Source organism: Dermochelys coriacea, chromosome 21, assembly GCF_009764565.3.
Source record: "Dermochelys coriacea isolate rDerCor1 chromosome 21, rDerCor1.pri.v4, whole genome shotgun sequence".
Taxonomy (NCBI): domain Eukaryota; kingdom Metazoa; phylum Chordata; order Testudines; family Dermochelyidae; genus Dermochelys; species Dermochelys coriacea.
Window position 1 is genome coordinate 1,254,849 of NC_050088.1, and position 27,923 is coordinate 1,282,771.

At 42.3% G+C, this 27,923-nt stretch overlaps 2 protein-coding genes across 9 annotated transcripts in view; one reads left to right on the forward strand and one right to left on the reverse strand.

The window, feature by feature from the left end:
• Window positions 1–878: 878 nt before the first annotated feature.
• The window catches only part of LOC119846418, a 45,559-nt gene continuing 18,514 nt past the window's right edge, over window positions 879–27,923 (reverse strand). For 2 of the 3 annotated variants that reach the window (XM_043500326.1, XM_043500327.1), the window contains exons 3-7: window positions 6,346–6,678; window positions 4,513–4,824; window positions 3,900–4,020; window positions 3,019–3,119; window positions 879–1,765 (exon numbers count right to left, since the gene is read on the reverse strand). In XM_043500326.1, the coding sequence (XP_043356261.1) occupies window positions 3,026–3,119; window positions 3,900–4,020; window positions 4,513–4,824; window positions 6,346–6,634 (816 nt within the window). In that variant the 5' untranslated portion in view covers window positions 6,635–6,678 and the 3' untranslated portion in view covers window positions 879–1,765; window positions 3,019–3,025. Of the gene's footprint in view, window positions 1,766–3,018; window positions 3,120–3,899; window positions 4,021–4,512; window positions 4,825–6,345; window positions 6,679–16,971; window positions 19,758–27,923 lie in introns of those variants that run through there. The other variant, XM_038380080.2, reaches the window with a different exon arrangement.
• The window catches only part of PTPN22 (protein tyrosine phosphatase non-receptor type 22), a 30,840-nt gene continuing 14,870 nt past the window's right edge, over window positions 11,954–27,923 (forward strand). The window contains exons 1-10 of one of the 6 annotated variants that reach the window (XM_043500318.1): window positions 11,954–12,943; window positions 20,291–20,399; window positions 21,161–21,237; window positions 22,343–22,438; window positions 23,056–23,094; window positions 23,563–23,634; window positions 23,750–23,809; window positions 24,968–25,110; window positions 25,957–26,023; window positions 27,383–27,460. In XM_043500318.1, the coding sequence (XP_043356253.1) occupies window positions 12,857–12,943; window positions 20,291–20,399; window positions 21,161–21,237; window positions 22,343–22,438; window positions 23,056–23,094; window positions 23,563–23,634; window positions 23,750–23,809; window positions 24,968–25,110; window positions 25,957–26,023; window positions 27,383–27,460 (828 nt within the window). In that variant the 5' untranslated portion in view covers window positions 11,954–12,856. Of the gene's footprint in view, window positions 12,944–20,290; window positions 20,400–21,160; window positions 21,238–22,342; window positions 22,809–22,996; window positions 23,095–23,562; window positions 23,635–23,749; window positions 23,810–24,967; window positions 25,111–25,956; window positions 26,024–27,382; window positions 27,461–27,923 lie in introns of those variants that run through there. The other 5 variants (XM_043500319.1, XM_038380064.2, XM_043500320.1 and 2 more) reach the window with 5 other exon arrangements.

Here is a 27,923-nt window from a genome sequence, read left to right on the forward strand (position 1 = left end):
CTGTTTTCCCAGCCATCAGCCTTTCTACTTCCCTCTGCCCTGAAGATCGATACAGTCAGTAATTGGGACACCTCAACACGTAGCTATTCTTCCACACCAGATGTGGCTCTCATGTTCTTGCACTTATTCATTTATTTACAAATAATTTGTAGGATTGATTTTGTTTCCCTCTCACATAGGCTGTAAATCCAACTTTTAAGTGTGAGGAGTCACAATGACACTTCTGTTCTGCCAGCTTTGGTGCTGAACTCCTACCCTGCAACCCCAAAGGGAGAGGGAGCCAGAGACGGCTGCCTAGTATAATGCTTGGAAACATGGGTGGGCAGATGTGAACTGGCTTGAGGGAAAGTAGCTGTGCTGCTAATTGATTTAATTAGGGCAGTTGCCCTTACAGCATCTCAAAGGGAAGATGTCATTTAAAAATCAAGTTGCAAACAAGTGTCTCTCTCTGTTACTAACACACCCTAGGTCACTGGAAGGGAAAGAATATAAATATCCAGTTTGTCATTTGTATGCATTTTATTTGCTATCTGCATTTCTCTCTACTTAGACACTGGCATCAGTTTCACTGGCATAGTTAGTTAGTTTCCAGGCCAGGGGGCTTAGTGTGACCATGTTTGGGTTTCAAACTCTGCAGGTCAATGATTGTTTTAAAATGGTGGTTTTCTCTTAGAATTTTCACACATTTCTGTTGCTCTACAGTTACATGAAGGATTGCTTTTACAAAATTTAAATTTGACAGAAATGTCTCTTTTGGGGGATAGAGAGATCAGTTGGCGCTCAGAAAACCATGCAAGAGTTCTGCAGAAGTACTCCGAACTGGATTTGTGACCAAAAATCCAATAACTCTGCCATTTTGCTTTTTTTTTTTTTTTTGCTTGCTAATCTGTAACTAACCCTGAAATCCCCCAAAGGCTTGGCTTTGCTTTGCTGGCTGGCTGGCCAGGGACACTCAATCTGAGATTTTCACTATTGGTACAGAATCTTTTGCATGTCTAGGAAGTTTAGGGGGTTTTGCTCCTCTCATATCTGGTTCCCAGTATGAAGTCTTCTCCTTTCTGCCACTGCTGACTCTCTCTGGGTGTTTGGGTCTTATCAGCTGGAGAAGTTTCACTAGGAAGTTGCGTAAGGTGGAGCAGTTTGGCATAGTAGATTTTTTTTAAAAGGCTAATGGAGTTGGAGACCCTTGACCCTGTCTCCTAGCAGTAAGTCTGGTGGGGCAGGACTAGGTACTCTCGCCTAGATCTGGGGAAGCCTGGCTGGGAAGGGTTGACCCCAAATATACACCCAGGCATTCTCTGTCTAGGAACCTTATATAGGTTTCAGATTAATGTGATGAGTGCACAAGCTAACTGAACCCGTTCTGTGTGCACAGCATCTGTCAAAAGCATTTTTAGAGCATAGAGTGCAGCTTACATGCAAAAGAGAGAGTTATAAATGTGACTGGAAACTTTGGATTTTGCATATTGTCTTTGTTGCTAGAACAGTCTGTGTATTCAGAGTTTATCAAGACATTGCTTCCTGTATGCTGAATGGTGTACAGAGAAGTGTGGTCTCTTGGGTGACCCAGTGTGCTGGAGGTGTCCAGATGTTCTACTGATAACAGGTCCAGATGACTGCACCCTCCTGTGCCCCGGGGGTAGGCAATATCGCATTGCTGGTGATGATGGCCTGGAAATTAGACTTCACCAAAGACCATGCGAGTCTCTGACCTTCTCTTGGTGGGATGATGGAGGGGGGCACTCAAAGATTCTGGAAATGAAGTCTTAAAAACAAAATATTTCAGTTTGTTTTAATCTAAAACCAAAGGATATTTTTATTGTAATGTGTTTTCTGACTGTGTTTGAGCCCTGCACTCAAACTCACTCAGAGCAGCCCTGTATAAAACCCAGCAGGTGGTCAGGTAGTCTCGATGCTGCATAGCTACCTGCCCTTGTATACAGAAGATCAGCAGGATAATTATAGATGCATCATCCTGACACATTAGGAGTTAAATTATTTTTCCATAGTACAAAATTCTCCTAGATTCCCATGCAGGTTCCAGATTTGACTTATACTCATGATCCATGAATAATTTGGGCCTTTTAAATATTTCTTGAATGGGCATCTTTTTTAGTGAATAAGGGTATGGTTGGGTCAAGCTACAAGCAGGCAGCTCACTCTTAAAGAAGCATGACATTCTCATTTGTCAAGGATTTGGGACAAATTTATAATCCGTGGGTACTTTTGATTTTTGTTAATACGATTTTACTGGTAGTTTTTTTTATAATTCAAAATATCCATATTTTAATCAAATATCTCCAGGCTTATGGTATATAAATGAAGAGGAAACAATTGGTAAGGTGTCATGACCATGATGTATCACAAGAGAAAAGTATCAGGGTTTGTAGCAAAGAGCTGCAACTCACTACAGTATTAGTCTTAGGGCTCAACTTCTGTTGGTATATTTTGGTATTTGGTTTTGTTTTTTAAACCTCGTGCCAAAACCACATGAGAAAACAGTTCCATTGATATGAACAGAAATGTAAAGCAATTAAATTTTACACTTAAAAAACTTCAGAAAATTAGTATACCATATGTTAAGACCTGGGGATCAAAGATTTACTGCTTGGGAGTAAGTATATCAGAGCGCACACTACTGGCAATACACAGAAGCAGTGTTCTAGAGAGAGCTGCTAGCTTCCAGCAATGCAGAAGCAGGAAACTGCTTCTGTTTAGTAAATAAGCTTTTTTTTTTTTCTTGATGATAGGTTTAAAAAGATTCACTAGAAATGGAAATTGTCTTTATAAATATAAAATATTTCCAGCAAATAAAAAAAAAAAAAAACCTGCCTAGTCTCTCAAGTCACATTTGAGCATATATTTGTAAAATGCACATGAATAATATTTTAATACCTAGCTTTTATATAGAATTCTACACACAAGCATTCTTTGCTTCTGTTTGGTAGAGAATTGTAACACTGTTAATTGTGCTATAGAACTGAATGAAAATTGTCTTTACAGTTAAAAGAAACTCACCACTTTTCTATGTCCTGTTGCTCTGAATGATGATTAAAGATACTACTAGAATAACCAGGAACAACCAGTGCAGAATAGCCCATGGAACTGGGATCCAACTACTAAAGCAAAAGAGGACAATAAATCATTTTGAGTAGCCACTGTGGAAATACTGGATCTGCAGGTAAAAGATGCTTTTAAGAAACATTTAATACAACAAGCACAAATTCGACTGGAGGAGATTTTTTTTTTCAAAAATGCCTACAGAATTTAGGAGCACAATTCACATTGTTACCATTTGTTTTCAAACAGTGGTGCTGACTTCTGTTGTCCTATTTGTTGCCCTTATTTCTAAATAGAAACATGGGGATCTCCATAGTGGATCAGAACAATGGTCCATCTAGTCGGGTATCCTAGCACCAGCTGAGGCAAGTAACAGATATCTTACAGGAAAGTTCAGGAAACCCAGTGAGACAATTATGGAATATCCTGCCCACTTGGAAGTCTTTCCTTAACCCTGGGCAGTTCAGTGATCAGCCTGTGCCCTGAAGAATATGATCCTCTTTATAATTTTATTACAGTCCTTCCTTCTGTAACTGAATTCTCAACGTCCATATACGTGCTTTATCCTTTTTTAAGTCTTGTCAAGCTCTTGTCCTCTCTGACATTTGGATCAAGTTGGCAATTTAATTCCCTATTAAATCTCTTCTATACTGATTTTCTTTCTATCATGTCTCTTTCCAATATCCCCAGTGTGTCAATGGCCATGGTACCTAGGCACAAATATTCTCACTATGTTAGCTACAGTTTTAAATGTCTTTAGACAGAAATTTCCACTAGGATTTTTGAGAGAAACCCTATCTTATCAGTAGGAACCCACAGTTGTGATGGCTGGTACCTACTCTTCTATACCAGAATGACTAGAGGAGTTGGAGCAAGGTGCTGTATAGCCTGTGAAGGGTGTTGAAGGCATCTCAGCTGTGAACACTGGGGTTGTTCTTATACAGTTGTATGATTCACCATCTGTAATAAAAATATACAATTGCTTGTGTAGAATCCAATGCATATCCCCTTGGCGTTCAACATTTCATATTCTCCCCATAAACTACAAGAAGGGCAAAGAAAATAATGTACATTACATTGAACAGTTCTCTATTTACTTAAGAAAATTAAACCTTCTGTTTGTTACAGCTAAGGAGCATTCTCCTTTAATTCAAGGGGTAAAGATGTGATATTTGTGGGAGCAAAATGTCTGACATTCTGTTCCCCATGCCGCAGATGTGCCGGTATTGTTTGCACATGTACTAGGCATCTAAGAATGAGTACAATAGGCAATCTAAAAATGGGGAGACGATACTGCTGTATTTGTAGCTTGATTCCTTTCTGCTTTGGGGGGGTCCATATTTAGTAGGCATAACTTAGTGTGAGAGGAGTTCAACGTGTATTTTACAGATTTTTTTTTGCCTGTTATTTATTAATTAGTCCATGAAGCTAACACTGAAATAAAAACACTACCTGTTAATTGTAACTGGTACGTGCAGTTCTCTTTTGCTGGGGTCAGCACCTCTACTCTCAACACCTGGGTGGATTTGTTCGTTCTGCGAGTTGCAGCTTGGCAATAATAGCTCTGACTCTCCAGGAGGTCTCCACAGCGAAGCACCAGATCGCTGCTGTGCACTGTGATGATGTTGGTCGGAAAGCTCTTTCTGTACCATGTGTAGTAGACATTAGAGCCTGTGGCTGAGTGACATCTGACAGTCATTGATCTCCCCAGGCAGGATTCACTGGGGTGGCTGGTGAGAGTAATAAGGGGTGTGGAGAGAGGCTCTGAAATGGAACCAAATAGTTGTTCTGGTGAGATGCAATACACAGAAGGGTGTGAAGCACTGTTTGGATTACCCAATCAGACTTTGCTGTAGATATCCCTGTCTAGTTCTACGCTCTTTCCAAGGATTAGTCTCAAGAGGTTGCATGGCTTCACTGCTGAGTTTAGAAAGAGTGGGAAAGGCAGAGGCATTTACATACTATTGATCCTTGATCAGTAAGTTCACAGTACAAAAGCCTCCATATGCTTTCATCACCACACCAGACTGAGTTTAATCTCTGGACAAATGTGTGCCAGTTTTGGCATACGTATTTATCTAAAACTGAATAAAATGAGGATTAGCGAGACAAAGTGGGTGAGGTAATATCTTTTATTGGACCAACTTCTGCTTGTGAGAGACAAACTTTCCAGTCACACAGAGCTCCTCTTCAGGCCTGAAGAGCTCTGTGTGGTTTGAAAGCTTATCTCTCACCAACAGAAGTTAGTCCAATAAAAGATATTACCTCACCCACCTTGTCTCACTAATATCCTGGGACTAACACTGCTACAGCCAGACTGCATAAAATTAGGATTGTGATATGGTTAAGGTTGAAATGATCACTAGATATGGGAAAGAATTTATCCTCGAGGTCTATTACTTGATATCCTTCTGGATCAGGAATCATCTGTTAAGATACAGTGAAGCTGCTACTACATCATGAATTCTGTGATTGAAGAGGATACCATGTATTTTTAAACTTCAGCTCTTCCTCTCATCACTTAAGAAAAGAGGTTGGTTAGCCTAGTGGTTAAGGCCCTGGACTGGAATTCAGGACATCTGGGTTTAGTTCCTGGCTCCACCTAGACTTCATGGGACCTGGGGCAAGTCACGTAGGTCTTGTCTATACGGTATGGCAAAGCACACTACAGGGGTTTGAATTCTAAAGGGCACTAACTGGCCCAAGTAGACCCTGCTGGTGCACACTAAAAGTTCTCTAGTGTGTATTCATGTAGTCCTAGTACTATGTGAATGCACAATAAGGAGCATTACAATTCACACCTCGCACATTGTCGCACCATGTAGACAAGCCTGTGCTCTCTGTGTTTTGGTTCTATAACTGTAAAAGGGGGTGGGATAACAGTACCCCCTTTTACTCTGTATTGTCTGTTTAGATTGTAAATTCTTCAGGGCAGGGATTGTCTCTTCCTGTGTATTTGTACAGTGCATAGCACAAGGGGGCTCTGATCTCAATTGGATATCCTAGATACCACTGGAATACAAACAATGTTTCTGTATAACTGCAGAATAACTCTTGCTACTGAGGTGTTGAGCCACACAGAGCAGCTCTGTTCTTGTTTTGGTGTCATTCTGGCTGTGCTTTCATTAATATTTTCACTTTTCTGGTTTTACAACTGCAGTATTGTTCATTCCCATTTAACATCAAATACAACTAACTAAATCACTACAGGTATCCCATTTTTTTCAGTCAAGTTATAAAACTAGTGAATCTCATGAGACATTACAATGTTTAAAGAATCTTTACCTTCAGTTACAGTGAGTTTCACTGCAGTCATTATATCTGTATATGGCCTTTGTATTCCACCCCAATACATTCCTGAATCTTCTACCAGCTGGTGCATCATGACCAAAAAGTCTCCTCTTTTGTTATCCAAGAGCAACAATCTTCCTTTATATTCACTCTTAACAAAATTCTCTGTGTCACTTAAAATATCACAAGATGACCTGGATCCTCCATGGCACCAGTACTTTCTGTTAAACATGTATCTCCCTCTGTCATAGGAGCAGGTTATTGTAGTGCTCATTCCTTCCATAGCTGCCTTTTCCCCATCTGACGAGAGGGATGGTGTACACCAAACTGCAAGAGAAGCTTTGTTTTCCTCACAACATCTCCACACAGTTTCAGAAAGTGAGCTTGTTCCATTTCAGGCATGTGTGCAATTGCTCTCTCGGTCTCTCTTGCTTCCAGTTATGCTTTACGAAACTTTGGGTCAGGCTTTGTCCTTACTCATACCTGTGCATCTCCCTTTGATGTTAGTGGACCTAAATTCCACCCCTCAGCTGCAGCTGCCCATTGTGGAAAAGGCCAATGGAATGAGTTCAATTTTTAGATTTCTATAGCAGGGATATAATTCTCTGTCCATCCTATAGGATTTAACAGAGAATTAAATCTGTGTATACAAATCTATAAAGTGGTTTTTGTTTAAAATAAACATGTAGCATAATGATCTCATTCTGTAGGACTCTTCCATAAAAGCGGTGTAGAGGGAGATTGCTGCAGAATATTGACAGCATCTGAGTGCAGCTCTGAAAAGAGTAAACGCACTGTATGAAGTGCAGACAATTCTCTCCCTGTGGTTTGGTTTTAGTAACAAAGTAAATAACACAGATTTCTCCCCAGCCATGGCTGCTGTTTAGAGATCATACCAAAGAGTCAGACTTTCCTCGTGTATGTTTGAGGTGGTGTTCAGAAATCACAGCTGCAATAACAAATCAGCAGTAATTGGCAGCTTTAGGCAGGTATCTAACACCAACTAACAGGGTGGCTCAATAGAAGAACCCTCCTCCTCCTCTCTCTTGCCCCCCTACCAAATGTGTGGTGCCTAATTCACTGAGCTTCATCCAACCTCTGCACTGAATGAGGCAGGGGAGAAATAATGGGGAGAGTCAATGTTGCACAGGCAACCCTACCCTTGGCATTTCCTTAGTGCTTGTCTTTGGACCTTGGACATAGTTTTTGATGTAGCTTTTTTGTATTTAATTTAAAATATATTTTGTAAGGTAACTTATTTTGTTCTTGTGAATAAAGATGCCAGAGTGCTAAGATGACACGTTCTCACTTTGACACTTGTTCACACAGGAAATGGTCAAATTACAGGAAACTGACTGTTTGTCTTTGCTGTGTGTTTAAGTCATAAGAACTTAAGAACGGCCGTACTCGGTCAGAACAAAGGTCTGTCTAGCCCAGTATCCTGTTTTCCAACAGTGGCCAATGCCAGGTTCCCCCAGAGGGAATGAACAGAACAGGTAATCAAGTGATCCATCCTCTGTCACCCATTCCTAGTTTCTGGCAAACAGAGGATAAGGACACCATCCCTGCCCATCCTGGCTAATAGCCATTGATGGACCTATCCTCCATGAACTTACCTAGCTCTTTTTTGAACCCTGTTATAGTCTTGGCCTTCACAACATCATCTGGCAAAGAGTTCCACAGGTTGACTGTGCCTTGTGTGAAGAAATTCTTCCTTTTGTTTATTTTAAACCTGCTACCTATTAATTTCATTTGGTGACCCCCTAGTTCTTGTGTTAGGAGGAGTAAATAACACTTCTTTATTGTACTTTCTCCACAGAGTCTGTAATAGAAGTGTCAGATAGTGAATTCTTAGTCTGGACCATGCAAAGACCCATTTCCGCAGAGAGGTCTTTGCAATCTAGATTATGCTTTTAAGTTCTGTGTATTTTACAGCTCTGAAAAATATTTTTTGTATGTTTTAAATTCGGTGTCCCTTTTTTTCAAAGTTATTAAGTATCCACAGTTCCCTTGACTTCTATTGAAGCTGCAAGTGCTCAGTTTGGATATGACAATATGGAAGATCATAAATAAAGCACACTATGTTGTGTATCAGTTAAGGTAGCTGCACATGTAACATACCTAACACACCCAACTCAAAAACAAAGAAATTAAAAGCTGTCCGGTAACATTACACACTCTGCTACTCTGGCCAGAGATGTGTACATCAGCTCTAACACAAACAGCATGCACCACAACACAGTGGGGCCTTAACACTGCCAACCATGCTGGTATCCCCTGCAACAATTTCTCATCACTGCAAACGGAACGGATCCTCTCACCCATAATATCTGCCTGGGGAACCACACTTGTTCATGGTTGAGTCAGGGGATGTTGGCAGGTCAGAGAAGAGTTATTGTTATCTATGATGTATGGTGGGTGTGCTGGCAGTCAGAGGGCTCTGGCTTGGGGGTAGGAGAAGGTATGGACCATTAAATGACTATCACTTTCTGGCTTTTGAGGTTGTGCGTGCGCAGCTGCTTTACACGATCCACAATGTACTGTTTATGTATAAATTCTCAGGTACTCCTAGATAGAGAAGTGTCTCCTCCATGGCTGTGGTTTATTTCACAAACAGCAGGCTCTTCATGAAAGTACCCAGATGGCACAAAAACTGTCAACTCCGTGAAATTTTTTTTACTGCTGAAATTTGGTAAATGTTGACCGGGGGCTTCTGATGTTTCTCACCAAATTTCTTTATCAGATGTTTTGGGGAGCCAGCAGCTGGGAGAAGAGCAAGGGCCATGGCTAGAGAACAGGTCAGCACACTCTCAGAGCTATCTAGGAACATTCATGAAGATGCTGTTCTTAAAGTAGCAGTTGCTTTGTTGAGGATGCGCAACAAAGCACAACATGTTATCTATCAGCTATCTGGTGAGATTCCCCTTTCAAATCCATCTCTCCAGTTAATAGCCCTCATAATCCCCACATACTGTCCTCCACCCATCTCGGGAATAAATCCATGGTTTCTCATACGTGGCTCTGCAAGTACCTCAGTGGGAGAGTTTTACATGCTAATCTACATACAATTTTTAAGTGCTATATATAATAAAGGAAAGGAATTACTCCTAACCCTAAACATTTCTTTGAATAAAACTACCCCCTTGTACTATTCAAGATTCACCTTTCTGCCAAGGTTTGTGTAGATTCACAATGCTATTAAAATGCACATTGACAAAAATGAGACTGTAATAGACAAATTTAAGAAACATGCTATTAAAAATATATGTAAAGAAACCAAATATGAACTACAGAGAAAATTCAAAGGGCCTAAAACTTAACCTGTGTGAAATTTCACATCATACTGCAAACGTATAAATCAAGAAATGAATGGCCCCATTTTAAGCCATTTACCTGCACTTATGTAAAAAGTGACCGGCACCAGGGAAATTTACCCCAATTTGAAACAGTCTCCCTTTGCACTGGTGTGGCATGTGTTTGCAGCAATGAAGCTACCTCAGTGCAAAACAACCTAGAGCAGAAAAGTCTTGTCTGTTCAGGTGTTTGTATGAGATGTGTGATGGTTCAACACTGAAATAACATATACACACACCTGTATATGTGGGAGCCATGGTTCTCAAAACACATTTTAGAAATTAGCTATGTTGAAGTATTTTTCTTACCTGTACATAAAGAAACCCAAAGTACAAAGCATGTTCTCATCTTGAGTTGAGACCAGTTGCAAATTAGTCTGTACAGGAAATGTCCAGCTCCTAAATGCAACTCTTTGTGAGTTCACTGTTCTTGCTGCCGCCTACTTACAAGAGACTGTTACCAGTAAGTCATGCCTTCTGATGTGGCTTTGAGAAATCTTAACTCCAGAAAATTAGATGACCCCTTCTGGAACAGTATCACCAGTTCACAGAATTTTGGCAGTTAAACCTCTGTTAGCCTTGTTACATCACATCCAATCCATCCCCAAAGGCCAATGCAGGGTTGTTCCTACAGTATCTTCTTTGGTATTATGTCCAAATTTACATGTCTCATGTAAGGAGGCAGTCCATTACTTACCTTGGGAGAATCTTCCACAGTCTTATAGACCTCATTATTAGGAAGCTTTTCCTGGTCCTCAGAGTAAATTTTCTGTTACAAGGGTAACATCAAATGTCTTTCAAAGATGCTGCTTCTCAACGTGGTATCACTGTGTACTGAAGTAGTCCAGACACTGCTATCTACAGGGTGGAGAACCCAGCATCACCCCTTCTCTAGACTACTCACATTCTTTTGTTAAAAAGCCAACTTGCTATTACAGCTACTATTTTTGCTGTGCCTTTGTTTTCATTGAAATATCCAATCTGATTGTTCGTGTGTCCTTCCACTGGAGAGAGCAGAATCTAACGGCTCTGTAAACTGATTTTGGCAGGTATTTTTCACCAAGAATGCTGGATTCTTGGATTGGTAAAATATGATAGGGGTTGAAGTAATGTTTCCAGTATTTTTAATCCAATTCTAGGTTGACCTCGGTGGCCTCACTTCATCTGACCTCTCTGCCATTTGATCCCACTCTGCAGTGTCTGAATCCAGGCTTACAGAAGGAATAAACCAGTAAGCTATCTCCATGGCCCACCAAAACACAGACTTCCTGCTTTTGAGCGTTTAAAAAAAAAAAATGAAGTTATGGACAAAATGTGTAGCCAAGACATGCCAATGACAGATCACTGCTGGGTTTTACTCGGGTATCTGGGGAGTCATTCACTTGACCCACAGACTTCTTTCATCTTGTGTAAACAATTTTTTTTCCAAAGGTTTGGAGATTTGCTTATACAGCTTTATCTGAAGCAATATTAAAACACACTTTGTAGGAATAAACAGTCCTGGACTAATACTCTGTGTCCAAGATTGAATCCTGAGCATTTTCTTATGGCTGAGTTATCAACCTCTATGTAGTCACTTATAGTGCTCTCACCCACAAATACCTCACTAAACCACCTGCTGCAAAGCTCTTTGATTACCAACCGAATTAAGTAAAGATGACACATACCAAATAATGTCTGATGAGCCCCTTAGAAATTCAGGATCCTTCACATTAAACCTACTCTAAGGGGGAGTTGGGAGGCTTAATTCATGTCTGTAAAGTGTTTTGAGAGCCTCAACTGAAAGCTGCTAGAGAAGGGTAAAACATTATCCTATTAAAATGCCTCAGATTTGCTCTTTGGAAACATGCATATCTGCATATAATTACTCTGAACTCCAGCAGCTCTGTAAGGGGCGCAGCAGAATTCTGATACACACAATGATGAGAGCCATATAAATATTTAGTTGGTTTGTTTGTTTGCTCTGGCATTTGAACTGGAGCTGGGACCTGAGGAGCTCTTGAGCATTGCTGAACACTGGATGTTGGAAATCCAGACTGAGTGTGGGTCTGGGCCCCTCTCTCTAATCAAAGTTGTCATGCTGCCAAATGTTTTCTTGTGCCAAAGAGCCTCGAACAGCCTAAGAAGCCAGCTTTGACAAAACTGGCTCTGCTTCTCCATGTTCTAATCAGATCAGTCACACATCATGTGCGATACAGCATTTATTGGGCCCAAAATTTACACGTCCCAGCCAACAAACAGTTGGGGGCAGCATTTTCCTACTGCAAAGAGGAACAGGAGTTACTGGCTTTCCAACCATAAGTAGTTTGCTACAAATATAGGAGGAGAGATGTTAGGCTTCTGTTTTCGGCCAGACTATCCCTAATGAAATGGTGGACTAAAGATCCATTTTCTGGGATGGAAGCTCTGAGAACTGTCAGTTAAACAGCCTACGTTCCAGGACCTGCGCAGCCTCATAGTGAGTGGCCTCTGGATAGCTGTGTAACTTTTACATTCTAATGTAAATCCTTGATCCTGATGTGGCTTTCCAGAGTTCATCCCAGGCCATTTGAAAATGCAGTGACCTCTGAGCATTTCAGGATTTGCTGGAGGAGTCTGGACCTACGGTGTGACTAATGTGTTTCAGAACGTACACTCCTGGAGAAAGGACTGTCAAGTCTTTCTCTTAGACGGCTGTTTATCAGCATAGGGACATTTCCGGTGAGACTGAGAACTACAAATAATGCTGGTGAATGTGGCCAATACTGCCCTGGTTTACACAGCCAATGCAATTCCCCTTTATTCCATCTGCGTTATATGGCTCTTTGATCATAGAGTGGAGCTGACTTCAGAGACGGATATCATGAAGTCTGATGTTGAAGAAAACTGCATAGGTAAGCTTAGTGAGACCACCCAGCTTCCTCTTTCCATAAAGAAATGAGCGCAGTAGTTCACACTCTGAAAAGGAGGCACTAGGGCCCTGAGTTAAGAATCTTGTTTTTTTGTTTTTGACCACACGGGCTGTTACGCACTAATTTCCTTTAAGACTTGCAATGAAGTCAGTAAACCACAGCCTTCAGCAGGCGCTCTCCATGCTGGTGCTTTCCATTATGATATGCACTTGACATGTCCATCCTCTGCTTGGCCAGACCAGTCTCTCCCTGTCACGCAACATGGACCAAAGAGAGATTCTGCTGCAAAACCTGGACAGGGCCCAAAGCAGGAAACTTAACAGAGAGGAGTTTGCAAACGAGTTTTTGGTAAGTCACCTACAGGCACATTTCTGAGTCTAAGCTAATTTTATGGGGAAACTCTCAATTGTTGAAACAAATTCTGAACTGGGATGTAATGATTACATGTAACACGTTGTTTTTCTACTAAGTCTAGAACAAAAATGGATCTAGAAACAGTGTTAAAGAGAAAAGAACAGTTTAATAGTTTCCATCGTAAGTGAAGCTGTGTTTAACAATTACCTGATTCAATGCTTCCTGTTTCTTAATTTGCAAATGTACTTGTAGGAATGTAGTTTAATTTTTGCTGCAGGGGGATTAGCTGCTCCACTCCTAATACCACCAGTGGGGGTCATGTCTCTAAATATTTGAAAAAGCCTTTTCCCTTCAGCCATCTATCTCAGAGAAAAGTGTGAACTCAAGTGGGTCAGAACTGAAATACCCAATGGGTACCTCAGATGACCACTCAATATGGTTCACACCAGTAACCCATTTTGCCATGTCGAAGAAAACCTAGAAAAGGGATCTGATTGCAGAGAAATTCCCTGACAAATTCCTGCAGGGACTGGTCTAGTCACTATTTCATATTGGCATTTGGGGCCATGGTTAGAGCAGGAAAGAGGAAAAAAGTAATAAACTGGAGGTGTTAAAGAAGGATGTCCGTCTGGTCTCTGCATCACTACGGTCCATACTGGCAACTTCTGAGGTCTCGAGCTGTACCAGTTTGCATGGAAACGCGCATTTTATCCAACATGAATGCATATGCTGTAATATTTGTTGATCTTTTATTGGACCAACTTCTGTTGGTAACCAAAATGAGCTTTTGAGTTTCACAGAACTCTCTTTCAGCTCCACAGAACTCAAAAGTTTGTCTCTTTCACCAACAGAAGTTGGTTCAATAAAAGATATTGCCTCACTCACCTTGTCTCTCATGTCCTGGAACCAACATGACTAGAATAACACAGCAAGTAATATTTTTGGCATTTCTCTCTCCCCCCTTGAATAAAAGTTTCCTGTTGCTTCAGGTCACCAGCAGCAAAAGCTGCTATAGACCATCTTTGTCCTAATCTACATTTTAGGACCCTTTGGGATACATTTGGCTAGGGAGTTGGGCTCAAGGCTTCCTTGCAGAATCACATAAGAATGGCCATATTGGGTCAGATAAAAGGTCCATCTAGCCGAGGATCCTGTCTTCTTACAGTGGCCAAAGCCAGGTGCTTCCGAAGGAATGAACAGAATAGGTAATCATCAAGTGATCCATCCCCTGTTGTCCGCTCCCAGCTTTTGGCAAACAGAGGCTAGGGACATTTCAGAGCATGGTTTTGCATCCCTGTCCATCCTGGCTAATAGCCATTGATGGACCTAACCTCCATGAACTTATCTAGCTCTTATTTGAACCCTGTTATAGTCTTGGCCTTCACAACATCCTCTGGCAGAGTTCCACAGGTTGTCTGTGCATTGTGTGAAGAAATACTTTCTTTTGTTTGTTTTAAACTGGCTGCCTATTAATTTCATTTGGTGACCCCTAGTTCTTGTGTTATGAGAAGAAGTAAATAACACTTCCTTATTTACTTTCTCCACACCAATCATAATGTAATAGTTCTGTTTAATGCACCTATTTTCAAGGCCCCAATCTTCGTCAGCTGGGCGTGGGCTCATCAGTGTGGAGGGATTGTCACGTAAATCCTGAATCTCGTGTTTAACAATGACCCAGTCCTAGGAATTTGCAGGAATCGTATTTGGGGATTTACCTAGTTAGTTGCTTTTGGACATACCAGCTGGAGATTGGCCTCCATACTAACCCCACGCTTTGGGTTAGTCCCTGGTGCTCTAGGACAGAGTCCCCACTGTTACTGCTCAGCAAGACTTGGAAACCTCAAAAGGATGGTGATGCTGTCGCAGCCACAAGCCTTCAGCATCCCGGAGGCATTTGTATAACTAGTGACCTGAGTCTCCTTCCATCCTCCCAGGGGAAGGGAAGGGGGTTGTGCATAGCCAATGTGGCTGGTGAGAATCCAGTCTGCTCAGGTGGCACCCACATGAGCCAGCCCCCACTATGTCTTCCTAGAGAGGAGTCACTTCAAAGACTTAGGAAAATGTCAGTTGCTCACTGACGATCTCTGGTTCTCAGGTACCTCTGTCAGAGAGCAGTGATTAATCTGAGTGCTGACTACCTTGCAGTAACAGTCCAATTGTTCCATGGAAAAAAGCAATGTCACCGGTGGCTGACTTTCCCCACCCAAGTTTCTAAAGCTCGTGCTGTATTGTGTGAGGGAGGCTGAGCTATCGGGGGCGTCAGGCCAGGATGAATGTGCTGGTCTCTGGGGAAAGTGGGTGTGTAGCTTGTGCACTGCCTGCAATCTGCCAAAAATAGTAGGTAGGAAAGTGTTTTCTCTGGTGCTGGGAAAGGCCTTTCCCAAAGCCCAGGATGGTCGAGACAGGTGTTCTGTGTATTAAGACTCTTAGGAAAAAAAAAACTGGTAAGGGCCAAACTTTCAAATCTGCTTGCCATGCATGAGCTACAAAAATAAGCCTGTGTCCATTATCCCTGCAAACACCCACTGTGTACAAACAGATGTTTGCACATGCAAATTGTGTAACTGCTGGCGCCAATGGCAGTACTTGATTTGTGCCCAGATGTTCCATTTGGGCAGCCTCACGTTGAGAAGCTTATCCCTTGCTATTTGCATTTGCAATGTCACAGATATCGGTCTGCCAAGTTGCCTCATGTCAAGCTCAGTAGTGACAGAAGATGCAGACTAGAAACTAACCTGGCTTGGAGTTGTGGCTTAAAGTATTGATCCCTCAATGCCAAGTGGCTCTAGTCCCCTTCATTAAAAACATTATCTGGAAGTGGGGGGCAGCACTAAAGGGGGTGCAACCCACAAAATCCAGCCTTGGGTGCAATCTGCAGCAGGTTTAGGGGAGTTACAGATCTGGAATCCAGGGAGAACATCCTGCTTTTCCCCTGCACTTGGGCTTCCCCCTATGTTCCTCTTAATGTGGGTCTGATATGTAAGAGTCCTGTGACTTCTGCAGCCCTGTTACTGACTCATTCTACCCAAATATATGACAATGCTCCTGTCTCCCTCTGACTGTAGAACAACATGACAAGTGACAGCTATTTCCTTAACTCATCAGATGTTTTAAAGTTAATGTTGACTCTAAAGTTAATTTAGTCTAAAAACTTCTGAATTTCCATGTACAGAATTATTCTCTTGTTAGGGCTTGTCTGCAGCCTCCACACAGCATGTCCTTTGTGTTGTGTTGTGTTGTGTTGTGAGAGATGCTGGATGGCATAAGGAATAGGCTACAGGTCTCTAGGTTACTGAGACCCCTCTTAGTAGTAATGTTATCATTTAAAATTTAACATATAGCAGCATAGGTGGACGAATTGAGGGGCGTTGTTCTGTTACCTTCAAGAGGCTTTGGATCAGGCTCAGAGCAAGTAAAGACACAGGCCAAGATTCTCAAAAGTGTCCGGTAATGTTGGGTGCACAATTTAAGATGCCTTCACTGGTCGTCAGAGGACAAGTGCGCCGCGCTTTCTGGAAATCAAGCCCCTATGAAATGTGTCAACTTAGGCACCCATGGATTGAATCTGACAAAGCCAGATGGTTGTTTGTGGTGAAGCAATACGTAATAAGGTGATGGGGCTATGAGGGCTCCCGTACTGTGTGTAGATACAGAGGTCTGGTGTTTTACTTATACTAGGGTTATATGGATGAATTTATGAGGGACTGTAGGGAAAGGTGAGTTTTGAGGAGAAAGTGGGAAGTTATGTTTGCTGGCTGCTGTAAGTGTATGTGGCTAGTTGCTATGGAGCACCCTAAGGAAAGAGTGAAGGGGGCAAACACTGTCATTCTGAATGCTGCCTTGAACTAAACTGTTAGGAGTGGGATTTTCTCCCTAAAGAACTGGAAATAAAATTAATTATAACTCCTTCCATAGTCCTTGTTCCAAAACCCCACATTGCAGATTTCTTTGTCAGAAGACACCCCAAATCCAACCAAAATAAAAGCCACAAGTGTGTATGAAAAAACTACAAAGTCACTCACCCCAGGGAGTCCAGAACAACAGGCCAAAGGGAAACAGGACCATAACAAGTCTATAGTGTGGGCCTTGAAACCAGTCTCCTCCACACCAGCTCATTGCCTCCCTGTGCCTCGTTGCAGCTCTGTGCTAGCTTCACTCAGCCATAAGTCAAAGCACAATGGCAATTTCTCATGGCACCACAGGGCCTGTACATCTCCACAAGCAGGTGGACCTGCTAAGAAGGAATCCTTCCCCTTTTCTTACTGGAGAGCTCTTTGAAACCCAGGTCTTGTAGGTGTATGGTTGATTGATTGAAGCACGGTGAATGAAAACTTCTTGGGCAGAGTGTTTTCTTCTACCTTTGGACTCTACTGTATTCAACTGTTAGGCTCCCAAATCCTTGGGATGGGGTGGATGGGCTCTGCTTGAGAGTCCTGTGCAACCAGTGGGCTTCACAGCTTGAGGGAAACAATTGAGAGTGAGTGGTGCTGACTCGTTGGCTCAGGAGATTGGTCATGAGATACAGAAGCTTCACCTTCAAGTCTGATTTCAAATCCAACCCAGTTTAGTAGTGATGGAAAGCTCTTACCATCTGATGGCTGTTCAGTGCCGTGAAATGAGTTGGGGTTTAAGTCTACTTCCTAGTGGGCATGTGTCTGTGCTACTAAAATGACCACCATGACTGGCCTCTTCCTTGGCAGTCTCAGCAGAAGTGCCACAGAACTGGTTTTTCTTCCACATCAGGCCTGAGGCAGGCTGGTGCCATGTTTGCACAACATGGTGTCTGCACAGCATCTGCCCTGGCCCCTGCATGTAAGCAGGGAACTTCAGCCTCCTGGGATGACTGGCTGGGACTCTTACTGCTGTTAACAGGCATGTAAACAACTTTTTTTTATTTGGGGATGGGGAAAGAGTTAATAATGAATAGTAGCTGTTTGAATAATAGTTCTGAGTAATTATTTGTACTATGACTAATTCTGTCCATATTGATTAAAAGGTAAATGGGGCTTAAAGTAGAGCTGCCATACTGGGTCAGACCATGGTCCATCTTGCCAGTGTCCTGGGTCCAACAGTGGCCCTTACAGAGCGTCAGAGAGAGTGTACAGAATAGGGCAGGTATGGAGTCATCCACCCCTGGCTTCTGGCAGTCAGAGGTTTAGGGTCTCCCCAAGCACGGGGTAATGTCCAACCATCTGGGGTAATACCCATTGATGGATCTATGCTCCATGAACTTACCTAGTTCTTTTTTTAACCCAATTCTACTTTTGGCCACCACAACTTCCCATGGCAATGAGTTTCACAGGTTAGTTGTACATTGTGTGGAAAAATATTTTCCTTTTTTTAAATTTAATTGTGTGCTCCCTGGTTTTGTATTGTATGAAAGGGTAAATAATACTTTCTCTAGTTTCTTTTTCTATACATTTCACAATGTTCCAAACTCAGTGTTTCCTTTTATTAATGCCATCCCTAAATGTGTGCTCAATTCCTCCAAACTCGCAGTGGTCTGTGTGCAAGGACTACATTTACTTTGAAAATGTAACAGAATTGTAAGCGGATACTTGCTCTGATCTTGACCTTCTCCCTTGCACAATACACAGCGGAGAAAGTGGGATCATGAAAGCACTGCTTGCTGGGACTGGTAGTCCTCATGGGCTGCACCTCCTTTATTAAATAGGAAGTGTGCTGCTATCCAGTTGTTTGATGCAAATTAGTTGCCTCATGAGTTTCTGGCAAACTGCTGGGTGATCCCTCAACTAGAGGGCAAATGCAGAGTTCTGCTCCTATAAACCTATGAGTCGAACCTATTAGTTTTTAGGAGAAAACTACCTTCCAAATGCATCTTTCCCTTGGGGATGGCAGCTTCTCAGTGCTCCTGCACCAGACCACAATGCTATTTTTGTCCAAATGTCATGAGACCAATGTGTTTTGTTTTTCCCCTAATGCCTGATTGGTTTAGCCACCCTTTCCACATCCTGTTGGAGAGCAGCCTCAGCTGGTAATTAAATGCAAAGAAAAGCTGTGCAGCCTCCCCCTTGCCCATCCAGCATGCCCCAGTAGCTGAAGCAGGAATTTTCTGACATTTTCCTTCTAAAGGGGAACATTAGCCTGAGTGACCTTGTACTTTTAGCCCAAAGCTTTTTATTTGCTGTTCTTCATCTTCAAATCCCAGAGGTAACCACAGAGCTACCATGAAATGGGCTATAAGGGCATAAGAAAGCATCAGCTCTGTCAGACAGGATGGAGGCTCCTCACTCAAATCCTCTGACAGGCACCCCTGCATTAGTCTCCCCAGAGACTAGACTCTAGGGTCTGCCTGGGGCAGAAATGCCAGGACTAAGGCCAGCATGGAACAGGCCTTCATTTCCTAGAATCGTTCCAGAGCAACAAAAGATCTGCACAATAACACAACTCCAGGAGCAATAGGAAGGTGAGCGCTAGATTTCAGGATTTCAAAGCACAGAGGTGTTGGGACCATCCCTCATTGTCTGGTTTGAGGTTCAGCAACATTAATTCCTTGCCTGTCATACCACTGAGCACAGTGGGCCAGATGTTACCATTAAGAAATGGGGGCAGTAATAATAAAATGCTTAGTATTTTTAAAGGCCAGTATGTAGTGAAGCAAAGGGTGTGTTTCTAATGGCTCAGCCCAGTGAATCACAAATCCTTTTAGACTGCACCAGCAAGACTCCATATAACCTCTCTGGCAGCAGGGAAAAAAATCCACAATGCTGCAGCCTTACCCTACCAAAGAGAGACTTATTAGAGGTCTCTTGGAGCCATGTGTTGGCTTTTTTAGAATCCCGTTCAGCAGTACCTGCAATTGCTTTTCTTCAGTTCCTCTTGTTGCACAGCTCAGTCTAATTCAGGTGGTACCACAAACCAGAGATTATTTGACAAAGATGCTTCAGTTCTTCGCTACAGTGTGAGAAAAGTGAATTGCTTGTCATTTGTTGGAGATAGCTTAATGTCACTATTGTCTGTTGTCTGCTTGGCATCTATGCTGAAAATAAGTTTGTACGGCAGAAGTTTTGTGTTCCATATAAATGTATAACTTTCTAAAGAGGCACTTCAAAAGCCTGTGTCAGAGCCTCTAGCATCCCCAGCTCAGCATGCAGACTTTCTGGTCTTCAAAGAAGTCCTGGCTGCAAAATGGTTCTCGAGTGGCTACTGTTGCTCTCTTCGTGCTAAGTGCCTCGAGAGAGGCCAATCAGGAAAGAATTAATAGTGCAGACCTTGCTTTGTGGTGGTGAGTCTGGCCCCCTAGGGACCGTCAGACATGCTCTCTAGCACTGTGCTGCCTGTACATCATTCGCTTTAATCTGTTCCATTGTTTTACCACAGAAGCTGAAAAGGCAATCAACAAAATACAGATCAGACAGAATATACCTAACTGCAGCGTCTGAGCAACCAGAAAACATCAAGAAAAATCGATACAAGGACATCTTACCCTGTAGGTTGAAAATACCAAATTTGCAAGTTAGGCTTTCTTTCTTACCAGTTATTGTTATACTAGCTTCTCCCTCCTCCCCTGCCCAGTACATACGTGGATATAGACATCAGTATGTAAGCCTAGCATGTATGGGCATGCGTACATCAATGTAGGCTATGCAGCACACATCAGGACATGCATACATAAGCACATGTTTTCCTATGCTTATCAGATAGACATACCTGTGCATATATCCATGTGACCCTCCACAGACCAACTCCTAATATGCTTTGAATGCCATGACTCGTATTTAAGATGTCACATTTTAATATTTTAATGTATATACATAGTTGTGGGGATTTGTAGGTTATTCAGTAGGGGAAAATATTTTTTCTTATTTATCAGGTAAGTTGTTACATGAAAGTCTGCTGTATAATATACATACTATCCAACTTCAGAGAAACCACATAAGCAAGGCTTAGACAGAGATGTTTCTGGGACACATTAATTACATGCAAGTTCTTCACAAAAGACTGTCATACTATGTACTTGTACAACGTCTACTACAATGGGCCTTGATTTAAATGTGCTCTAGCTCAATTACAAGATATGGGCTTGATGAAGGAATCACAATAAGAAATTCTATTACCTATGCTGGGCGGAAGGTCAGACTAGATGATCGTAATGGTCCCTTTTGCCTTAAAATCTACAAAACTTGGATCCTCTAGGCTCTAATGTGACACAATAAAAACAATAATTACTCCTTTCTCTCTCCCCTGCAGTTGATCACAGCAGAGTGGAGCTCTCCCTCATCACATCAGATAAAGATTCTCATTACATAAATGCCAACTTCATCAAGGTATTGCCTGGTTTGTAGTACATACTTCCAAGTGCGTCACACTGAGCTGTGAAAAGGCAGCTCCCATGGCAGTGCTGCATGGAATGAGCAGACAGTGGCAGGCTGATATAGAATAAGTACATACATCTAGAGCTGTACCAGCTCCGTCCCGTCCTCATTGGCTATGGGGTGGCTCACCATGTTGGGGGTGATGATGAAATTGGCAGGAAATTAAGGAGACCTTTGAGAACCCTCCATACCAACACCCCTTAAAATGTCCAGGAAGCCAGGCTTTGGTATATGAGAAGTGCATGATCTTGGGGAGGGGAGTAATTTTCACATCACAGCTCCAAGCTCAGAGCCCTGTGTCCCCATCAGCTTTATATTATTCCTTTGTGTGTATGTGTTCAATGGCGAGTGACTCTACACTGCCTGCCACTAGCAAAGGCCTCTGACACCACTGCTCAGACAGGAAGCTCTGCACCCACATCAGTGCTGAGACCCAATTACATCAGTAGAACTCGAGGCATCTGTGGCCAGCAAGAGATGGGGGCAAGTCAGTACCTTGTTCCTCCACCCCTACAGCTTTGTTTGGTTTGTAAACGCCTCTCCCCTTGCTGTGGTTGAAGCAGAGATGTTTCCCTCCATCTGTGCCAAGGAATGTTGCCTAACCGCTTTATACAGGGTACAGCCCATTACAAAGGATGCCAGACCAGGATATTAACAAGTAGGGATATGCCCAACTGCAAAACATGGTTCAGATCAGTATTTTGAACATTTGTCACCAAGCTCCCCCATAAAATAGAAAAAAATGGATGCTGTTTGGAAGTGAGGGGCGAGGGTTGTTCCAAACCCATCTCTCACTATCAGTAGAAAAGGGAAGATTCTGCTAGTCAGCTGTTGACTGGACTGTCAGTCCAACTAGTGATACTGCAGGGCTAAAACACATAGCTTTTTAGAGAGCCAGACAAAAAACTGAAGGAACTACAGTTGTCCTAGTCATTAAAGTACATTAGTCTTTTCATATAAATGCAGTACAGTTCTAAATTATAGTTAGTTCTGTCTCTTTGGGTGCTTAGTGCCCATACAAATATTATATTCATATGCAATCTGAATTTCATTTTAGGGGGTATATGGGCCAAGGGCTTATATAGCTACCCAGGGTCCTCTCTCCACCACTGTTCTTGACTTCTGGAGGATGATTTGGGAATATGAAGTCCTGGTAAGGTGCAGATCGGTGCTTTCTGTTATGTATTTTTACAGCTTTGCTATAAAGTCCATGTGTATTTGTGTTACTGGCTGGATAATGGGTATGTGCTGTTAGTGTTTCAGGGTCATGAGTTGTGCACCATGCTCACTGCATTTTTCATGAGGGTCTTTATCAAAAACAGCATGATGGATGAGTATTGTCCCATGACAGTCTTCCATGGGAGAGCTTTGGAGATGAAAGGTCTCTGGCACCCATGCTGTGAACAGTGCCCAAATTTTGCCTAGCTGAGAAGCATCAGAGTAAGAGAGCCATATGTGGCTCAAAATAATTTTTTTCACAACTGATAAATATCCCTGAACGCTACTTAACTATCCTATCTAAAATCATAGAATCATAGAATATCAGGGTTGGAAGGGACCTCAGGAGATCATCTAGTCCAACCCCCTGCTCAAAGCAGGCATAATCCCCAATTTTTGCCCCAGATCCCTAAATGGCCCCCTCAAGGATTGAACTCCCAACCCTGGGTTTAGCAGGCCAATGCTCAAACCACTGAACTATCCCTCCCCCCAAATCTGCCTTTCTCCCCTGATTAAGAGACATTCAGGCTTTTATATACTTTATTTTTACAGATTGTGGTTATGGCTTGCATGGAGTTTGAAATGGGGAAGGTGAGTAATGTGTCGGAGCATGGAGCCAGTGTCTTGGTGTCACCAGGGGGAGGAAGAATGTGCATTTCCATTGGGTTTCACAGAGAATTAGTTCATATTTAGAAATCAGTGAATAGTTCATCTCTGGAGACTCCCAAATACACACGATTTTGTTCAATCATCTCCAAACTGGTTCTGAGAGTGAGATTAGCTTCTGCAAGAGAGAGAGGTCCCTGTAGATCACACACTGTGATGCTGGTGGCTCGCTCCAGCAGCCAAGCAGGTGCTTGAATCATCAGAAAATGGTGCCGTCTCTCTGGAGAAACCGTGTATTGGGAGCCCCAAGGAAGAAGGAGACAAGAGTCAGCTCAGCATCAAAAGCCAGGCATTTCGAAACAAGTAACTGTCCATTGGGGAAGACAAGGCAGGAGACATGGCAGGCAGCTGTAGAGACAAATAACTACAGACTCTTCCTGCTTTTTATAATAGAAAAAGTGTGAGCGGTACTGGGTTGAGGTGGGCAATTCCCCACTCCAGTGTGGTCCTTTCACCATCACTTGTGTAAGTACATCAGCCTTTTCCATCCTGCCTAACAAGTGTTCCACAATCTGTGGCACCCTTTATGGAAACCAGTGCCATGTATCCGCAGAAAGTGACTAATGTATTGTTTCTGCAGGAATTGGAGGAAAAGAAAACTGAATATGTGATTCGGACTCTAAAGGTGACACTGAACAAAGTAAGTAGGGAAATGGCCAGGCAGGAAGAGCATCTAACTGGCTTTACTGCGCTTATTCTAATCAAACGGTACCGTTGTTGACTGCAGGAGATACAGAATTTCTCCAGTAAGCTTTGAAGGAGCTGCCAGTATTCCACTGCGTGTTATTTTTTTATTCCATAGTGATTATACACTAAAGAAACTAAAAATAGCCAAGTTGTCAAACCTGAATTTCTGCAGCTCTTTTAGCTGAGATATTCTCTGGGTAAGAAAAACCTAGGGCTAGTCTACACTTTAAAATGCTGCAGCGGCACAGCTGTACCACTTCAGTGAAAACACTACAATGGAACCTCAGAGTCACGGATATCAGAGTTACGAACTGACCAGTCACCACACACCTCATTTGGAACTGGAAGTGCACTCAGGCAGCAGCAGCAACAAAAAAAAGTAAATACAGCACAGTACTGTGTTAAACATAAACTACTTTAAAAAAAAAAAAAGAAAGCAGCATTTTTCTTCTGTTCAGTAAAGTTTCAAAGCTGCATTACGTCAATGTTCAGTTGTAAACTTTTTAAAGATTAACCATAACATTTTGTTCAGAGTTACGAACGTTTCAGAGTTACAAACAATGTCCATTCCCAAGGTGTTCGTAACTCTGAAGTTCTACTGTACCTATTCAGAGGGTTTCTTCCATCAGCATAGGTACTCCACTTCCCTGAGAACCAGGAGCTGGGTCAAAGGGAGAATTCTACTATTGACCTAGTGCTGTCTATGCTGGGGTTTGGTCAGTTTAACTGCATCACTCAGGGATGTGGGTTTTTCACATCCCTGAGCGACAGTTATATAGATCTAATTTCCTAGCATAAACCAGGCCTTTGCCTCACTGTTTCCTCTCTAGAAACTATTAGCAGGCAATATAGAGAGTGCTATGTAAAATGAAAAAGGCCTAAGAGAACGTTTACAGAGTGACAGACGGGTTATATGTCAGAAATATAGTGTAAATGGCTACTGGTGGAGGGTGTAGCACATACTGACTTTTTTCATGCCTTTTTGATCTTGGAATGGCCACCTGTTTGTAGGCTCTGTACTGACATGCACATCTGAGACATGGGGCTTTCTCCTCACATAAAACTAACAGAATTCCTGGCCTTAGTTCTTCCTCTTTCTTCTCTTTTACAGGTAATTCGCACTATTTATCAGTTCCATCATAAAAACTGGCCAGACCATGATGTACCCTCCTCCATCAACCCCATCCTTAAGCTTATCTGGGAGATGCGCTGCTACCAGGCAGATGACAACATCCCCATCTGTATTCACTGCAGGTAAGGAGGTTTTACTGGCAAGGGAAATGCTGTTATTTAGCCCCAAGTGAATGGAACAGATTCTTTCTGTTTAGGTGGGGGTTAAAAAGCCTGTCACTTTTTAAAGTCTTAGGTCAAATTCCCGTCTGAGGACAGCAAGTTCTAAAGCCAGAAGCTGTATCTGAGCAAACTGAATGGTTGGATGTTGAAAAAAAGCTGGCTAATTTGTATGTACAATTATATTTGTAGTTACATACCAAGAAAAATATAATCAGTCCCCATGCATCAGCTGATCACATAGGGTTTATGAAAGGAATTTGTTCAAGTGCAATGTGGGATTTTTCATCCTCCTGCGGCTCATCAATCAGTGTTGTCTGGTGGATGCAGGGAAGGTACTGGTTTTGATGGACCAATGCTCTCTCACAATCTGGCAACTTTACGTTTTTGTTGCCAAGGGCAGAATAGCTGCCACATCGGTTTGAGAGATTGCAATCCTGTGTGGAAGTGATTGCTCTGCAGCGTGCTGTGGGAGTCAGTAAGGCACTAGAGGTGCTGATTCTAGAGTAACATGGCTGAAATGAATAGGGCAATGCACTGCAGTCAGCAGCCAGCTCCCTCCTTAAGGCATCATTGGAGGCTGGCTCAGGGATGGAACTGATAGGATATATATGATATGATATAATTGGGCTGCCTTTGGTCAGAAAATACAGTGCATGGGCTTAGGCAATGTGGACTTGGATTTGTATAAGTTGCAGAATAATAATATTGATCCATGAATAAAAACACAGAAGAAATAGAGCTGAATGTCAAGTAATAAGTGAAGACAAAGCTCCTCCTCAAATCTCAGAGCTCCGATTTTCATTTCAGTGCTGGTTGTGGGAGAACAGGAGTTATTTGTGCCATTGATTATACCTGGAAGCTGCTGAAGGATGGGGTGAGTATTTCAGCAGTGCCTGGGATCAGTCTTTTTGTGTTCCTGCATGCCTACCCAGTGCTTGCTTTTTACCCTGGGCTCTTCTGCTCCTCAAAGTGCCTGTGTCTGGCTCAGTCTTTTTTGAATCATATGCCCAATTATAGCAAATTCTCTTGCTGCCTTTGAGTGTATTTCACATGCTAATTCTCTCATAAACTCTCTCTGGCCCACAGTGGTGCTGGAACAATTTTTATAGTGGGGGTGCTGAGTGCAGAAACCATGTATTTGGGTTGCTATTACTACTTCAAGCCAGGGGGTCAGCAGAACCCCTAGTTCCAGCATCTGTGCTGGCCCAACTCTTTGAAGGCAAAAAGAACAGGAGTACTTGTGGCAACTTAGAGACTAACAAATTTATTAGAGCATAAGTTTTCATGGGCTACAGCCCACTTCATCGGATGCACAGAATGGAACATATAGTAAGAAGAAATATATATATATATAAAGATAAGTTGGAAGTTGCCATACAAACTGTGAGAGGCTAATTAGTTAAGTGTCAGATGAGTTTAATAAACTGCATGCCCTGTTTCATGTTGTCCTAATTTCATCCTGTCTCTTCCTCCTCCATATTGTTTACTGTTCCTCACAGACTTGTGTTCTCTCCACATGCTGATATGAACCACTCCTGAGGCCTTAAAACAACCTAAAACATAGAGCCAATAAAAGCCTCTTTCCTGTTGGTACCCTCCTACCTGAACTGCAGGTCACAGTGCTTTACCATTGATCTGACATCAGTCGTTAAACTGGCTTTTTGCCTGCAATCCTGTGCCTGGCTGCAGTTTTGATCCTCTGTCCTTTAGTGTAAGAAACTCAGGTTTCTAAAACTAGAGTATTTTTTACTTCATTGCTTTTAAAGTGAAGTAATTCCTGAATGAATAGTCTCAACACAGGATCCTAGGAGTGGCTATTTTCTGCATCATGGTCACACTAAAATCCATTTAGATCACAGTTCAGAGTAGAAAGAAAAGGAGTACTTGTGGTACCTTAGAGACTAACAAATTTATTTGAGCATAAGCTTTTGTGAGCTACAGCTCACTTCATCGGAGGTAGGTTGCCATAAATTCAGCTTCTCTTTGCACCCCAAGGAACTTGTATTTGTCTCTCATGCTGTTGTCAGAGAAAGGGATGTCTCCTAATGAGTAGAAGATGGGACAGGATATGTGTTGATGAATCATTTCCCTCCTCAAAGAAGAAATCACAAGCAGTAAAGATTCTTTGTAACAATGGGGCTGAAGTTTGGATCCAGGTCTGAACTGCATCACCATTTGGGAGTGGTTTTGGTTCAGGCCCATTTCTAATTTCTCATGATCTCTCTTTTACAAGATTGTTCCAGAGAACTTCAGTATTTTTAGTCTGGTCCAGGAAATGCGCACACAAAGGCCATCAATAGTACAAACCAAGGTATGTTCAGAAAGCTCCAAGCAGGTCATTGCCACTAAATGCTTGCTATAAAACCAGACCCATAACTTCTCTTCAGGGTTTGCAAGAACCAAACTTGTATTGTTACACTGCAGGGTAAGCCCCTGGGTGCAGCAGGCATGTTGCTTCGTATTCTGTAAAACCCTCTCCCAAAAAAAGCTTATCAGGAGAAATCAAATGAGTACATGACGATGTAGCTTAGTACTTGTGATTGTCTATGCTGAAACAAGTTACTGTCCAGTAAGTGAAGCTGGCTTCAACTGGAATGTATTGAAGAGGAAGCTTAGTACACAACATGTTTGTTCAGTTGCTATTCACACATACTCAAACCTTGATCATTTGAAAACAGCAGCTACAACCCCTTCTGAGAATTCGCCTAATCCAAGGACTGGAATTTCCAGCACTGTAAGAGCTAATATGTTGCATGGTTCAGATGAACTGGCTG